The sequence below is a fragment of the Grampus griseus genome (assembly GCF_964374135.1).
Source record: "Grampus griseus genome assembly, chromosome: 7".
In the NCBI taxonomy this organism is placed as follows: domain Eukaryota; kingdom Metazoa; phylum Chordata; class Mammalia; order Artiodactyla; family Delphinidae; genus Grampus; species Grampus griseus.
In genome coordinates this window covers 4,192,121-4,208,598 of record NC_139001.1, presented here as the reverse complement: position 1 = coordinate 4,208,598, position 16,478 = coordinate 4,192,121, and the positions used below count along the sequence as shown (strand labels likewise).

General features: G+C 51.8%; 1 protein-coding gene across 1 annotated transcript; it reads left to right on the top strand.

Annotated features, from left to right (window-relative positions):
* The first annotated feature begins 3,510 nt into the window (after nt 1-3,510).
* ACKR3 (atypical chemokine receptor 3) lies at nt 3,511-16,052 on the top strand. The gene is made up of 2 exons (XM_082658772.1): nt 3,511-3,615; nt 13,974-16,052. Exon 2 carries the CDS (start codon nt 14,000-14,002, stop codon nt 15,086-15,088), a length of 1,089 nt encoding a protein of 362 aa, XP_082514898.1. The 5' UTR covers nt 3,511-3,615; nt 13,974-13,999; the 3' UTR covers nt 15,089-16,052.
* The last annotated feature ends 426 nt before the right edge of the window (nt 16,053-16,478 follow it).

Below are 16,478 nucleotides of genomic sequence, written 5' to 3'. Positions count from 1 at the left end.
ACACACCCTGATATATGTCTCACAATGGTTTTTCTGTTTTAAGAGTATGTCTTTCTGCGGCACCAGGTAATAGCATGTGCTGTGAAGCTGGGCAAACCCAGGTTTGAATCCCACTTCTATTCACTGACAGCTATCCAGAGCAGTTTGCCCACTCTCTCTGGGCCTTAGTTTTCTCAGTTAGAAAAGCGGGACAAAACTAGAGACATTTTAGGCTAATGGCTGCTGCTGTGAAAATTAACTGAAAGAACGCAGCCCTTAGCACAGAGCCCGGCAAAAGTTCCACACTCAGAGCTGTTATTGTGCAAACTTGCCAAACTTTATGAAAGAGCTCATAAAATGTGGCAAGACTTGGGTTGTATATCTTCAAAAATGCTCTGTGTCACCAGAATTTGGCCGCGGCCAAAGAGGGAGAGAACTAGCCTTCCTGGCACCTGCGAGGTGCCTCTAACCTTTTCATTTAACCCTGAGAGGCACCTGCCGAGAACAGAACGTTCTATTATAATTATTTTAAAGACCCGAACCTAAGATCCCAAAGAGGTTGGCTGCCTAAGGAGATAACAATGTATAATTCAGGTTCCAAATCAGGCCTGTTTGGATGGAGCCCAGGCTGGGACCCCCATCCCCTTGTGGGCAGGGCTCTGTCCTTCCTTCCAGGTCCTTCCCCCACAGAAGGCGTCAGTATCTGTTATTCTGGGGGGATGTCCAGTCCTGGCTGAGATGACTCCCGCCGGGCCAAGACGTCTACTGGCTGGCTCTAGGAATCCGTAACACCTTGTGTGATGCTCTGAGGATGCACGAAACGCCCGCCCTTGGGCAGAGCCAGTCTTCAGCCCTTGGGCTGATGATGCAGGTGAGCTGGGACCACATTTGCAGTTGTCAGAGTCCACGCTCTCTCCAGCCTAACTGTGCTCCCCTGGAGCCCTCAGCCCGCCAGCCACAAGTCTGGCCCTCCAGGATCCCTCTGAAAGTGAGGTGGGGTTTCAAGGCAGGAGGATGATGGTGCCACATCTGCAGGCAAATCAGAGCCCAGAGGTGACAGCCTGCTCTGCGGAGTCTAAAATCCCAGGTGCAGATTATAGACAGAGAAGGATGGGGCGGGGGGCTTGGCTTAAAACCCCTTCACCGCCCCCGCTGCACTATGTAGTCAGGGCGAGCAAAACAGGTCCAGGAGCTATGAATTCTGGGTCAGCCGGGACAGCTCTAGGGACAGCGACCCATTCCCGCCTTCTCAGTTTCCCACTGCGGGGGAACCAAACTCATTCCTCTAAGACTAACCCTCCCTTCCAAATGCAATCCTTCTACCAGCTGGGGCAGACTTCCAAACGTTCCAAGAGACATTTTAGGTCCTGGGGTGATGGAATCTTCCTCCCTTACAGAACATTGGCTTACTTACCCTCTCAATTCCCCCAGGACTGGGTTCTCCGTCAGGGGTGGGGAGACCCAGGCAGAACTCAGACGCGGGAGGGCTGCGGGCCTCGTCCCAGGGGGCACCCATGCACACAGCTCTGCACCCAGACTGTGCCCGCGCGGCTCCTGCACCCCTCGCCGTCCTCCTGGTGCTGCGACAGGCGCCCCAGCTCTGCCACTGGGGAGAGCAGGTCCTACAGCGTCTGAACTGAAGCGTGTTCTTTTTTTTAACACCTACTTTGCGTTTTCCTTCCTCCACTTCAGCAACTGCGTCCTGTCGCGGGATTCTCGGCAAAGCTTGCTTTCTTTTCAACGTAGCGCACTTAATTGAGAGCAGATTCAAACCCATCCTGCGCTTCAGTCTTGCCCCCAAACCTGCCAAAAGAGAATTGCATTAAGGGACAGAGCACGTTCATAGAAATAGAAAGTCAGCCTGGGTGTCAGTGTCACAGAGGAGATCTCTGCTCTGGCCGCCACAGGTACATTTCCATCAGGCTCAGACACAGGGTCACCTGCTGGTAGAAAACAGGACCGAGAAAGTCACGAGGGTTTTCGTACAGTCTCCCCAAATCCTGCGTGCGCGCAGAGCCAGCTGCCTGTGGTCTTGCTTTACAGCAGCTTTCACTGTGGGAGCTCGGAGATGGGGCTTTGGGTGCCCAGGCAACAGGACAGGAAGAAGATCCGTGCCAGTTCTTAAGGACAGCGCCCAGATGGGCAGGGACAGGGTGGGCAGACCCCCGTGAGAGCCCTCGGAGCAGGTGTGCTCTTAGCTCCCATTTTGCAGTGACTTCCACTGTGCTCTGTGAAGTTTCATCTAAACAAAATATTTCTTTTGTTAAGGGCTTTCTGCATACCCAGGCCTTCTGGCCGCGTGAGAGTTTGACCTCCCAATCCTCCAGACGGAGCGTTTGGCTGTCTGCTGGTATTTTTAGTAGAAGTATAAAAAGAACCTCAAAAAGCTTCAGCTGGGGTGAGAGTGGGAACACCGGGTGCCAGCGCGCAGGGAGTTGCGCCACAGAACTAACGCCATGAGAAGCAGAAGCAAAACAAAAGCCACAACCCTGCACGTTACTGGGGGGAAAAGCTCAGCGCGGCTTGAAAAGTGAAAGCTTAAGTCATCCTGATCTATGTAAATAGGGCAGTAGAGGTGATTATTATATGGAACACATTTTTAGGTCCAATTCCCCCATGGATGGAACTCCAGCTACCCACGTCTAGATAAGAATGTAGATTTCAATAATAAAAATAAAGAAATATTTGCTAAATTCACCTCCGTAAAGGACATTATCAAAAGACACGTGTGATGCCTCTAATGTGTGCCTGGCACTGGGTGTGCTTCAGAACATCATTTTCATTAGATTTTCAAGGTTTTTGCACCTAAAGTCCTTTACAGATAAAAGTATTTAAATAAAATCGACTAAAATCTATTGCAAGGCTCTTTCCCTCACTTTGGTTGTATATGCTGTGGTACGCGTTCATTGCTCCCATACCAAAATTGTTACTTCTGTTTTGGAGGAATTAACAAAGACAACCCAGGCTTAATAAATCAACACCAAAGTTCAGAAGTTCAGAGCAATTTGTCTTGGGAACAAAGTCTTCCCTAGAGCTAAGAGGCATTCAAAGGAATTCTTGGTGTTAATGGGATTATTAAGATATACCTGAGACCAGATAAATATTTGATGATTTTGCAAAGCATTAGGGTTTCTTTGCCTTTTTTTTTCTCTCTTCTGCTGACACATCTCCCCCCGGGGTCTGGACCTTGTAGCTTCATTAAACTTTGCAAATGAAGGCAGGCTGGGGTTTCCCAAGAGTGTGCTTGTGTGGGAGAGCTTGGCCGGAAATTACAGATCGGGGTTTACAAGAGGGGTGTGTGTGCGCGGGTGCAAGTGTGTGCGTGCATGCAAGCGTGTGTGTGTGTGTGTGTGTGTGTGTGTGTGTGTGTGTGTGTGTGTGTGTGTGTGTGTGTGTGTGTGTGTGTGTGTGTGTGTGCGCGCGCGCGCGCGCAGAGAGGGGGTGGCTGGAGGAGGGAGGGAGGAGATGCGGGTTACAAAGCTGCCATCTAGAGGCCGCCTCCCTGCAGTGTATATAACGCAAATCTGCAGCCCGAGAGCTCACACTTCCTGCAAAGTGCTCAACCCTAAGGCAGTGAGCGCAGGAGCTGGGAAGGCGAGCCCTGAGCCCTAAGCCGGAGCGGAGTCCAGCCGGGAGGTAAGGAAACTGTGCTGGGTCGGCAGCCTTGCTTAGAAAGGAAGGGAGGATGGCGGGCAGGGGCTCTGCTCTTAAGCTAATGGTCTTTTCCAGAGCTCTTCTTTCTTATAAGCTGTGATGGGTGTTGGAGAGTCTGCAGGTCTGGTTTCTGAAAGCACAGGCTGCGTGTTGCAGGGCTGCATTGCAGAGTGTGGTTGTTAACTGGGGGCTTCACCTTGGCTGCAGAAAGTAAAAAAGGGCAGTTTTCTGAAGTGGAAGGCACTCTGTGTGTGTGTGTGTGTGTTCGTTGGATTGAGGAATCTGGGGTTTATTTGCAAGCAGAGAACTTCACAAGAAGGCAGACTGTCCATTCAGCTTGCTCAAGGTTGGCATTGGGATCAGCTTGGCACCGCTGCCTACCTGTTTTGCTTCTGGTATATCCACTGGGAAATAGAATTGGCAGTGAATGTGTAATTCCAGAAAGATGTACCATTTATGAAGAGGCATCCTTGAGCGAAGAAGAAAACTGGGCTGAGAATCTCTTTGGGTCCAGAGTGGTTTGAATTCACTGCTTTGGAGGATTACCAGGGCCTGTAAGTCCGGAAGCTGTAAGGGTGAATGTTAAATACAGCTCGGTGGTCTTGTCTCTTGACTGCATCCCTCCTGATCTAATTTGAGTATCTATTGTTCGCTCAGAAGGTGTTAAATCCAACTTCAGCTGGAAAAAAAAAGACACACACACAAGTGTAGGATTTTGCAATTTAATTATACTCCTAAAGTAAAACGAATTTTGTTAGCCTGCATAAAGGTTTGAGGGGTGACGGAAAGTAAAAACTTTGCAGTGAGGTCAGGGTTGGGTGGCTAGCCAAGACTTGTAAGTTCCAGGGAGAATGAGAAGTTGTAAAAGTCAGACTGGCTGTCTCCTTTTTTCTTTCTTTTTCTTTCTTTCTCTCTCTCTTTCTTTCTTTCTTTCTTTCTTTTCTTTTCTTTCTTTCTTTCTTTCTTTCTTTTCTTTTCTTTCTTTCTTTCTTTCTTTCTTTCTTTCTTTCTTTCTTTCTTTCTTTCTTTCTTTCTTTCTTTTCTTTTCTTTCTTTCTTTTCTTCCTTCCTTCCTTTCTTCCTTTCTCTCTCTCTCTCTTCCTTCCTTCAGTCTGTCCTTCCTTCTTTCTTCTTTCCTTCCTTCTTTTCTCTCAATTCACTTGCTCACACCAGGATAATTACGTTTTCCAGATGTAGAAGAGGCCTCCCTGAAATGGTTTACAGCCCTTTGAAGGTATTTGATGCCCTGACATCCCCTGAAACTTCATTCTGCAAAATCTTAATGTGGTAACTTTTTCTTTTCTTTTTAAATGCGCCGATGCTGCCTTTGTGTCCCTTTATTTATTCCAGGAAAATGCAGAGATCAAATAGGCTTGCCTAGAAAGGAAAGTGGAGGCTGCTGGTGTCTGTGCTTAACTTCCCATAGATTTTAAATGGATAAACTGCTTGCCCTTCTTTCATCAGCCCTTGAGTTTCCCCAGATGCAGAGTCTTTTTCTGAAGCGGAGTTGCACATGGGAGCTCTAGCTTGGAAACAATTTGCTCTTTTTTCCCCAGTCTCTGCAATAAACACTCCAGTGTGCACACAACTGCGGAGCCTGATGCCACAGCCTCCTGGAAACCGGGGTGGGGGAGGAGGGCTGCACGGGATTAGAGTGGAAAAGCAAAAGAAAATTGAGAAATGCCTGTATTTTGCCGCCCATCTGAGTTTTTTAAAGGGGTGTGCACTGCAATCGTAGTTTTAAAAAAAGTTCCAGAGAGTACAGTCCGGGCAGCATGACGATGCTTAACTGAGTCAGGACTTCGGAGGTGAGGTTATCCCATATTAACAGCAAGTCTTGAGAGACTGGAGAAGGTATTATGTTTTCTAATCAGGTCCAGAACAGGCAAAGTATAGGCTTTCTGGATGGAAAAAAAAAAACAAAAACCCAAACAAAAAAACCTACTTAATCAGGAACAGTGGCTTTTTGTGTGATCACTCCAGGCAGAGAGGCTCCCGTTTTCCAGGAGACACAAGGGAAGTTGGTCACTCAAACCTGAGACTGAAAGAGAGTCATTCTGTGAGCCCCAAGAGTAACTCAGGACTTGAGATGGTCCTCAGTGATTTTGCAGAACACGAATGAAATTGGGGGCTAGAAAGTATTTGTCCTTTTCGTACAGGCAACCAAGGAGCTTGGTTTTACTCAGGAGCAAAAACAGTATTAGAAGGGCTTCCAATCGAACTGCATGTGTGTAGGTGGACATCTGTGTGTCGTGTCAAGTGTTTTTAAAGTCCAGGAAATTGTAGCTCTGGGACACATATGTCTTATTAAAGTAAATGCAAGCAAGCAGAAAGAAAAGAAAGAAAGGAAAAAAGGGGGAGTCCTCTGATTTTGAATCCTTAATGGTTTTCTGCAGGGAATCTTTGATACTTTGGTTACATAAGAATCTACTAGCTTAGAATTGGAAAAAAACAAACGTTGCTTGGTTCTTCAAGTGATGAGAGAATTACATATTTTTATAGTGAAAATTTTGCTGAGCCCCAAGTAGGTTTGGAAGCTGACCCCTTCTTTTTTTGTTCCAAGCATTTAAAGGTGGAGGGGCTGAGACCACCTCAGGTGGCCTTGGACCACTCTAGGTCAAGGGACAGATAAAGGTGCAGGGGGCCGCATGGGGACCGCATGGTGAGGGCCCTGCCAGCCTGGTGGCTAGCATCTTCCAGTTCTCTTACTGTAACAGAAATCTTGGTCGGGTCTTCGCTTAATTTTGTCTAAGATTGCGTCCTGTTCTCCTGGGAACCCCGTTGTGTGTAGCCGGAGGTGAGTGGCTGTCCTGGGCTGGCTGACCTCCCACTACCTCATCCTGATACTAAGCTGGGTGGGAATCAGGGCTCTGTTTACACCCATCAGACGGCAGCCTTTGTGCCGTGGGAATCTCTGGATCTGCCCTTCTGGGTCCGGCACTGCTTCCCTGTTGGGCTGCTAAGCACAATAGAGCAGATCAGGTTTCTGGATGTGGGGTTCGTTTTATCTCCCCCAATACTTACAGTGGACAAGGCTGCCCTGTGTGTCCGTGTGTAGTGTGTCTGAGGACTCTGGAAATAGGCGGCCCATATCTGAATTAGGGCTTGGATTTTTCTTTCTCTCTCTCTCTCTCTATTATTGTTTTAAGTGTTCGAGTGATTCAGAGCAATTCTTGACTTGTGTAAAGTAAGCAGTCAGGACAGCATTGTTCTGTCTGCGCGACACGGGGTGGGGGACACGCCGCCCCCATTCTGCTCTCAGCCCCAGCAGGTGGCCTCCCAGGCTTGGGCTGAAGCTTTCCTGGACTTTCCCGTAGATCTAATGCAGGATTGGTAAGAAGTGAAACAAACGCCAATGACGTGCGGTTTCCTAATGACCTTTACAGATGATGCGGGCCCTCTTTACGCAGACTGCACTGGGCTGAGTAGTAGAAGGGGCAGGGCTTTCACAGGAGACCAGAGGCTGAGTGCCACTGGAGAGTCCCTTGGGAGTGGGGAGAGTGATGAGAGCTGGTACGAGCCGCACCCCTGAGATTGTTGGTCCTGCTGCCTGTCTGACCTCAGTTTCCAGGTGCCCAGCAGCTAGATTAGCCGAGCTGGGTCATCCTGTTGGGACAACACTGAGCTGCTCCGTGAAATTCCACCCTGGGAGGACACAAGTCCCAATTGCAGAAGACCAGTTAACAAGACCACCTGCAGGCAGAGGTCCTGGAGGGCCCAGAGGGCCCCTTGGCGTCCGAGCTGGTGCCCTGGGCGGCCTGGCCTGTGTTCGCCTCTCTGCACGGCATCCTGGCTTTTGCCTCCAGTCTGACCTGCACCCAGCCTCCAGTGCAAGCCTTCTCCGTGGTTTGTGTCACCTCTTTCCTCCTTTTCTGCCCCAAAGCCAGTCCCTTGCTCAAGGCCTTGGTGGCTCCTGCGTGGACAGGCCCCGCCTGACTGTTTCAGCCAGACTCAGTGACCCTCCTCATGGCATATCACTGAGCATCCCACCATCCCCTCTCTCCTTGGGGGTCCGGCACCGCCCTCCTGCCTTCCTGAACCTCTCGGTTACTTGGCGAGTTCCTGGGGGCAGACGGGTGTGATTGGTTCCAGTTTGTTATGCCCCAGAGCAGTGCCCCTCACAGAAGGGGCTCCACAAACATCTGGGGACATAGAAACCGGTGATGTTTATCTTAGCTCTGTGAGGATTTCAGAAAAGTCCCTTCTGGGCCTCCACTTCCATTGATAACCTCAGATTTCTGGTCTTGGGGGAGGTCGATTCATGGTCGATTCATTGACTATGAATTCATTGAACACCTACTTTGTCCAGGTGCCATTGCTGGCTGCTCTGTACACAGAGAGTAAGACGTCGTGGGGTGGGAGCTTGAGGATGAGGGGAAACACACCAATAGCCCAGTGACACGGACTGGAGATGCGCGGCCGGGCTGGGAGAAGCCGGGAGAAACAGAGGGGATATCTGGGATGGAATTTATTTGGGGAGCGAGGGGCTCAGGGGTTGGTCGGGAAGGGTCTTCCGGGATTGTGATCGGAAATTGCAAACATACTGAAGGCATTTTTGGGGAACACCGGCCAGACACCTGAACACGTGGCAGTCTGTGTCCTGGAGGGGAGTGACTTTTGGCCAGTGAAAGGACATATTCCTTGCAGGCCAAACTGCCACCCCATGGGGACCCTGAACTTGGAGATTCTCATTCTGGCTTTGCCCCCAGCTGGCCTGGTGAGCGCAGGGCAACCATTTGGAAGCAGCTGAATGTGTCAGGCCGCTTGAAGTGGTTGCCAAGGATACTCGATTGATGAATAATAAGCCTGAGAAATGAGTGGTGCATCTCCCTTCCACCATTTGGGGATGCGAGTGGCAGATGAGTTCCTTTACAGACCCCAGGCCGGTGCGGGAGGCGGGATGGACGGATGCTGGCCCTCCATCCTCAGGCTGTAGGAAAATCCACTTCCTGTCCTGGCAGAAGTGCGACGCTCTCCAGAAGCAGGTGTTGGGCATGGAATCTGTGGGAAGTGATCCCTGGAGGGGGGTTCGGTGAGATAAAGCAGTACGTGTTGGGGAAAAGGGAATGAAAAGTGATGATTACTCCTTTGTTCTCAGTGGGATCTCCCTGGTCTAGAAAAAAATGGGCCGTGAACCTTTACTGTTCTGGGAAACATTCCTCCCTCTATTCACATTTACAGAATTCTTGATAGCAAGTTTCAAATCATACGGAAGCATATAGAGTAGAAACTACAGTTCCCCCTTTGTCCCCTCATCCCACACTCCCAACCCAAAGTTATACTTACTGCAGATCTTTTTCCCATTCCTTTACACCCATATATTTATCTATAAAAATACACATAATTTTGGGGTTTTTTTTAACATACATGAGATTACGGTATATGTATAAGTGTAACTTTCCACGTTTGTAAAAGGAGGTTTCCTATTTCTTTGTACAGCTGCATTATACTCCAGAAAGTGGTTTGCTGTCCTCCATGGGTAGACATTTATGTTGTCCCTAGTTTTTTGCTGGTTTATAAATAGTGCTTCAGTAAACATTTTTGCATGTACATTTGGGGACCTGGGAATATATATTTTGAGAGGAGAACTTGTAAAATTAAACAATGGTGTGAACAAACAATGGTAAGAATCTTTTATTCCAAGCCCTGTTTTTTTCCTTCCATCAGGAATCTTTATGCAGATGTTATGACCTGTGTCAGAAGTGGTCTCTCATTCTCCTGTCCACCCTGGCGGGGGGCCTGGCCCACAGGGAGGCAGGCAGTGGGCAGGTGGGACTAACACCCAGAAGTCCCTCCTCAGCTCTGGCCCAAGCTGACAGGAACAGAACTGCTGGTTTATTCCAGCAGAGGGGGTCAGGTCCCAGTGGACGAGGGCATCTGTTCCAGGCCCTGGGGTCCGCAGCCCAGCCACACGGCTGGGAGGTGTCACTGTGTATACGAGAGTGTCGGGCCCGCAGGTCCTTCCTGGTTGGCACAGGCAGTGGGGCCTCCACAGTGGATGGGGTGATCCCCACTCCCGCTTTTCCTGGAGATGAGACTGGTGCAGGATCTCAGGGGGTTTGAGTGGCCCCAGGGGCTCGGTGGAAAGCCTCCCTCACCCCCTCCTCCCTCAGGTTTGGCCAGGTCTTGGGGAACCAGGGGCCTGGGTCGATATTTCGTGGTTGCTGTGTCATGTGTTTGTTTGGGTCAGGAGATCTGAGAGCATCACTTGTTAAAACCTAAGCCAGTGACTTAGGAAGATTCTTGTCTTCAGTGGGGCAGTGAGAGGCGCACACCGTTAGCCCCAGACCTCTGGGACACACGCTCAGACAACCACGGACCACATGTGACGTAACATGGCAGATTGTCTTATATCATAATAGTCTCTTTTCTGGAAAGAGCCCTTGTTTGTTTCCAGAGCAGAATGCATGTAAAATAACAAATGACCGAAGCTACGCTATCGTCTGGCGTTCCTTCTTTTTTTCCCCCTTCAGCTTCCCGCTTAAATCGGGGAAGGACTGGATTACTGCACTGCCTGTTTAACCTCCTCTGTTGGTGCTTCTGTTCCTTCTCTGGACCACTGGAGCCTCGGCCGTGGGGTCGGGGTGGGTGGGTTCCCCAGCAGGAGGCTGGTGGTCAAGGCATGGGCCTCTGGCCTCATCTCCTGGGCTGATGGGTGATCAGTGATAGGTGATCGGTGATTGATGATTGATCAGTGGGGCCAACTGGCTTTCTTTTTTTTTTTTTTTGCGGTACGCATGCCTCTCACTGCTGTGGCCTCTGCCGTTGCGGAGCACAGGCTCCAGACGCGCAGGCTCAGCGGCCATGGCTCACGGGCCCAGCCGCTCCGCGGCATGTGGGATCTTCCCGGACCGGGGCACGAACCCGCGTCCCCTGCATCGGCAGGCGGACTCTCAACGACTGCGCCACCAGGGAAGCCCGGCCAATTGGCTTTCAAGCTCCAGCGAGGAGCCCCCCAGCCTCTGCTCTCCCCTCAGCCCTTTCTGGAAGATTCCCTCATGCTGTCCAGGAGCGAGGGAAAAGGACGGCTGCAGGGAGTGACGTGCCCGGTTCACGAGTAACATTTTGGGCTCAGAGGACCAGTGATCACTAAATCAGGTTTTCATCACCCAGAGAGCAGAAACCAAAGGACCGATTCAGGGTCCCTGAGCCCTTTCCCACCGCGGCTCCAGCTCAGGAAACACCGAGGGCTGGCCCAGCCCCAGTGGTGTGAGTGCGGACGGTCTGTTGTGTGGGAGAAGTGGGGTCTTAGAGGGACACAGACGCCTGGCATTTCCCCGAGGTCCCCTGCGTGCGTGCGTCCCTCTGTCCACACTGAGCAGTGCCCCGCCACCTGGACCCTGCAGGGCACAAGAGTGTCCCAGCGAGCGGAATGACTCCTTGGGTTGAAGACAGAGGTGAGGACACGGCAGCCGAGTCAGGCCAGCACAGGCTGGGGGTCCTTCCTTTTCCTCCAGCCCCTGTGAATGACCCACATTCCAGGGTTTCTGGCTGTGTCCGCCGAGGCCTGCTAGGGCTGTGCCAGTGCGGGCAGACGAAGGAGCCCCAGCCAGGGGCCAGCCCACCGTTGTGGGGCTGTGGCGGGGCTGTGGCTCGTCCTCTAGCTGAGCTTCTCTGCTCTGCAGGGGCTCGGGGCAGATGAGGTCACGGGGTGCAAGCGCTTTATAAAACTAAGCCATGCTGCAAATGTGTTTCGTTTTAAGGAAACGGGGGAGAAGCGTCAGCACGCTAGAGCCAGGCAGGCGAGGAAAGCGCAAATCCCCCGTTGCCCTCATCTGGGGTCAGGGCTGCCGCGGGCGCAGTCAGCGCCAGGCAGGTGAGCAGCCCGGGCAGCGGGAGGGGGCAGTAGTACCTTGAAGGCTTGGTCTGGGGGTGGCTGCCCACGCTGAGGCCCATCCAGTGGGTCGGCGGCCTGGCTTCGCAGAGGCGTCCTCTGTGTGTCCATGTCCTCTTGGGGTCCTGGAGCTGCCTCTTAGGACAGGGCATTCCAGAGTCTCTTAACGTGAGCAGTTTATTTGTCCTAACTTGACCCGGCTGACTCTGCGTGGGCGCGCTACGGGTCAGGTCTTGCGACAAGCTGGTGGTCCCAGGGCCCGAGGGTCCTCCTGGTGGGGTGACTGAGGACCACCAGGCTTCCCGGTTGCAGGGCCCGCGGTTCCAGCCACCTCCTGGGAGGTCCAGCCATCTCCGTCAGCGGCAGGGGACACTGAGGTGTGGTCAGGTCACCTGGAGGGGAACCAGAGGCCGCTTACAACCCACAGAGGAGAAGGGACAGGAGCCTGAGGGCTGTCTCCCTAAACGGGATTCAAGAGCAGGTCCTCTGCCGTGAGTTTGGAGGCAGCCCTGGGAGGCAGCAGACGGTCTCACTTCTTGGGATTCTGTTCACGAAGCCTGGAGGTGAGAGCATCAAACCGCGCTCTCTGCGGGGCTCCTGCGTCTCCCTCCAGGGCAGGACGTTTCCCAGCAGCTGGGAAGAGTCAGTTTTGAACGTGGAGCAAAAGCTAAGTGAGCCTGTGCTTTCTAATAGGTAAAGAGAGGGGGAGGGGCGGGCATGGAGTTTTGAGTGTCTGCTTGTGTTAGGTTCTGTCTCAGGCCCGTGAATTCTTAAGCAGCTCCGTGAGATGTGTGCTGGTGTCCTGAGAAAGCAGCGGCACACGACAGGTTAGCTCGTCTCAAATTAAACACTAATGAGTGAGGAACCTGAAGCCCTATCCAGGAAGGTCTGATCGCCAGATGGGTGCTTTCCCAGCTGGGCCTCTGCAGACCCTTAGCCCGGTCACCTGGGCACTGACCCAGGGACCATAGTCCTCATCCTCTGGGAGCTCTTACATGTGGCCTGGAGTCCACTTTATTTTTTAAAAAAAATAATTAATTAATTTATTTTTGGCTGTGCTGGGTCTTCGTTGCTGCGCGCGGGCTTTCTCTAGTTGCGGCGAGCGGGGTCTACTCTTCGTTGCCGTGCGCGGGCTTCTCACTGCGGTGGCTTCTCTTGTTGCGGAGCACAAGCTCTAGGCTCGCGGACTTCAGTAGTTGCAGCACGTGATCTCAGTAGCTGTGGCTCGTGGGCTCTAGAGCGCAGGCTCCGTAGTTGTAGCGCATGGGCTTAGTTGCTCTGCGGCATGTGGAATCTTCCCGGACCAGGGTCTCGAACCCATGTCCCCTGCATTGGCAGGTGGATTCGTAACCCACTGTGCCACCAGGGAAGCCCTGGAGTCCACTTTAAGCGAACTTGGCAAATAAGCTTGGCCCGTGGTCGGTCATTACCTGCAACAGGTGAAAAGGAAGCACAGACTCCTTACTCCAGGTGATAACTCCGATCAGGGCACCCTCAGGTTGAATAGTTTCATTTTACATCTTCCTTCCCGTAGTCATGCAGTGAGGCTGCCATCCCACGGCAGGTGGTGGAGGGATTTCAGGGCCCTTGGGTGGACCAGTCAGCAGAAGACAGCCCTGGGCAGCTCTCGAAGCTGGTGTTTGTGGGGGAATCATTTCCAGGCATAGTGGAGCCTCGGGCCTGGGTTCTCCATGGGTGTTAAAATGGTGACAGTTGAGAGTGTTGACCTCATGCCGGGTCAGCAGGGAAGACGAGAAAAGTCAGCCCCTCCAGAGATGCAGCAGGTGGTGGTTTTTGTGCTTTGGGTCTTGACACCAGTTACTCTTGAAGCAGCTGGACAAATAGAAGATGGAAAACTAGGCAATGGCCCACACTTTGAGACAGCTGGTTGGTTGCGCTGAGTTGTGAACCACATGGCAAAGTCAGAGGCTGCAGGTTTGGGGTGCAGGGAAGCTGCAGGGCGTGCCACACGCTGCCCGCATCTCCAGGGGCCTCCTGACTGCAAACCGCAGTGGACCTGAGACAGGCGATCAGGACACTTGTAATACACCAGTGCCAGGAAGAGACCCACCCCGCCGCTCTTGGGGACATAGGTGAGATGGCTCTGCCCTCCCCAGCAGAGAATGAGCGGGCCCTCGGCACTACTGGGCCTGAGACTCAGGGCCTGATGTCCCTCTGGCCTCCGGACTGTGTCGGTCTCACACCCTGGGCACAGCCAGGCTGACGATGTCTTGAGAACACAACCCTGCAAAGACAGAGAAAGCAAACATTGTTTCTCTCTTTGAGAGAGATGGATTTAGATCCACAGGGATTTAGAATCTGGGTGTGTTTTCTTCTGCAGATTCTGTTATGTTTGGTTTCTTTTCTCCTTTCTTCGCAAAGATACTAGGGAGCTACGGGGAAAGCGCTGAGCGCACAGGGGCACTGGGAAAGCGTTTTACAGATCTGGAGTGTTGGCTAATGGAGCCGTTCTGGTCTTCCATCCTTTCGTTTGCCTTTGCACGTAGGCCGTCTGATCGCTGCCCGTGACACCATGGATCTGCACGTCTTCGACTACTCGGAGCCGGGGAACTTCTCCGACATCAGCTGGCCGTGCAACAGCAGTGACTGCATCGTCGTGGACACTGTGCAGTGCGCCAACACGCCCAACAAGAGCGCCCTGCTGCACACGCTCTCCTTCATCTACCTCTTCATCTTCGTGATCGGCATGATCGCCAACTCCGTGGTGGTCTGGGTGAACATCCAGGCCAAGACCACGGGCTACGACACGCACTGCTACGTCTTGAACCTGGCCATCGCCGACCTGTGGGTGGTGGTCACCATCCCGGTCTGGGTGGTCAGCCTCGTGCAGCATAACCAGTGGCCCATGGGTGAGCTCACGTGCAAGGTCACTCACCTCATCTTCTCCATCAACCTCTTTGGCAGCATCTTCTTCCTTACGTGCATGAGCGTGGACCGCTACCTCTCTGTCGCCTACTTCACCAACACCTCCAGCCGCAAGAAGAAGATGGCGCGTCGTGCCGTGTGTGTCCTGGCGTGGCTCCTGGCCTTCTGCGTGTCCCTGCCCGACACCTACTACCTGAAGACTGTCACGTCCGCTTCGAACAATGAGACCTACTGCCGGTCGTTTTACCCCGAGCACAGCGTCAAGGAGTGGCTGATCAGCATGGAGCTGATCTCCGTGGTCCTGGGCTTTGCCCTCCCTTTCTCCATCATTGCCGTCTTCTACTTCCTGCTCGCCCGAGCCATCTCCTCCTCCAGCGACCAGGAAAAGCACAGCAGCCGGAAGATCATCTTCTCCTACGTGGTGGTCTTCCTCGTGTGCTGGCTCCCCTACCACGTCGTGGTACTGCTGGACATCTTCTCCATCCTCCACTACATCCCCTTCACCTGCCAGCTGGAGAACTTCCTCTTCACGGCTCTGCACGTCACGCAGTGCCTGTCCCTGGTGCATTGCTGCGTCAACCCCGTGCTCTACAGCTTCATCAACCGCAACTACAGGTACGAGCTGATGAAAGCCTTCATCTTCAAGTACTCGGCCAAAACGGGTCTCACCAAGCTCATCGATGCCTCCCGAGTGTCGGAGACCGAGTACTCGGCTTTGGAGCAAAACACCAAGTGACGCGCTCTGCACGGCCTCCGGGATGGGTGCTTGCTCCCAGCAGGGCACTGGGCTGCGTCATTTTCCACAGTAAAGCAAAGTGGCTTCAGGCTTGATGCCGCGGTTGCGTGAAAAGGGGAACGTGCGTCCCTGTGGCTCCTTTCTCTCTCTCTCTCGTGCCAATGCGGCTGTCTGTCACCTGGCCGTGTGTCCCGACGGAGTGGCACCCACCGTGCGGGGCTGTGCCGAGCAGTCCCCGCTGCTTGTCACAGCAGCTGCGGGACAGCCTTGCCTGCACTTCTGTAAAATAGGACTTTTCTGTGCTCCCCGAAGGTTTTATATGGTGGTTTGTATTTAAATCTTAAGACTTTATTTTTCTCACCCTTGATGTACCTTCTAAATGTATTTGAAAGTTTAAATATATTTTAAATATTGTATGGGAGGTATAATGCTGACATATATTCAGTGTTGTAGTTTCGACATTAGTTTGATTTCCGTTTTGACTAAGGATGACATTAATTGTTAGCTGTTTTGAAAGTATATATATATATATATACATACACACACACGCATACATATAAATATATATATAAATACATGCCGGTTTTGGCTGAAATGTTTTATTTACGATAGTTTTCTATCTGTGTGGTATTTTGACCCGGTCTGGGATATGGAACGAAAACTGCTCTGTAATGCAGTTTGTGACATTAATATTATTGTGAAGTTACATTGAAAATAAAGAAAGCAACACTATTCCAGTCTGTAACACGGCGCACGAAACAAACCTAGTATTTCAGAGAGTTCTTTCCATTTGTAAGTTATTTTTTTTTAATAAAGTTTTTTTTTTCCTAAAAAGGCGTTCGGGTCTAAGTTTTAAAAGCATGTTTGGCATTAGGTGGCATGTTTGACGATAATACAAATATTTACAGCATAGATGATCAACCGAATAAATGTGTTTAAAGAAAAGAGTACTACCGTAAAGGCAAAGCCCAAGAGATTAACTTGGATGAAATGATATAAAAGGAGAAGAATTTGAGTGTGAGTGTTTTTTTTTTTTTTTAAATTCATGCCCTGGGGCTTCCCTGGTGGCGCAGTGGTTGAGAGTCCGCCTGCCGATGCAGGGGACGCGGGTTCGTGCCCCGGTCCGGGAAGATCCCACATGCCGCGGAGCGGCTGGGCCCGTGAGCCATGGCCGCTGAGCCTGCGCGTCCGGAGCCTGTGCTCCGCAACGGGAGAGGCCACAACGGTGAGAGGCCCGCGTACCGCAAAAAAAAAAAAAAAAAAAATTCATGCCCTGTGTTTGAGGGAGGGAAGATGGTTGGTAGGTGCCCCTGTCAGCACAAAGTTGGTGCAGAAATGTCCCCACCTGCTGTGTCTGCCCAAAGGGTTTGGGCCCCAGAACCGATCCTCA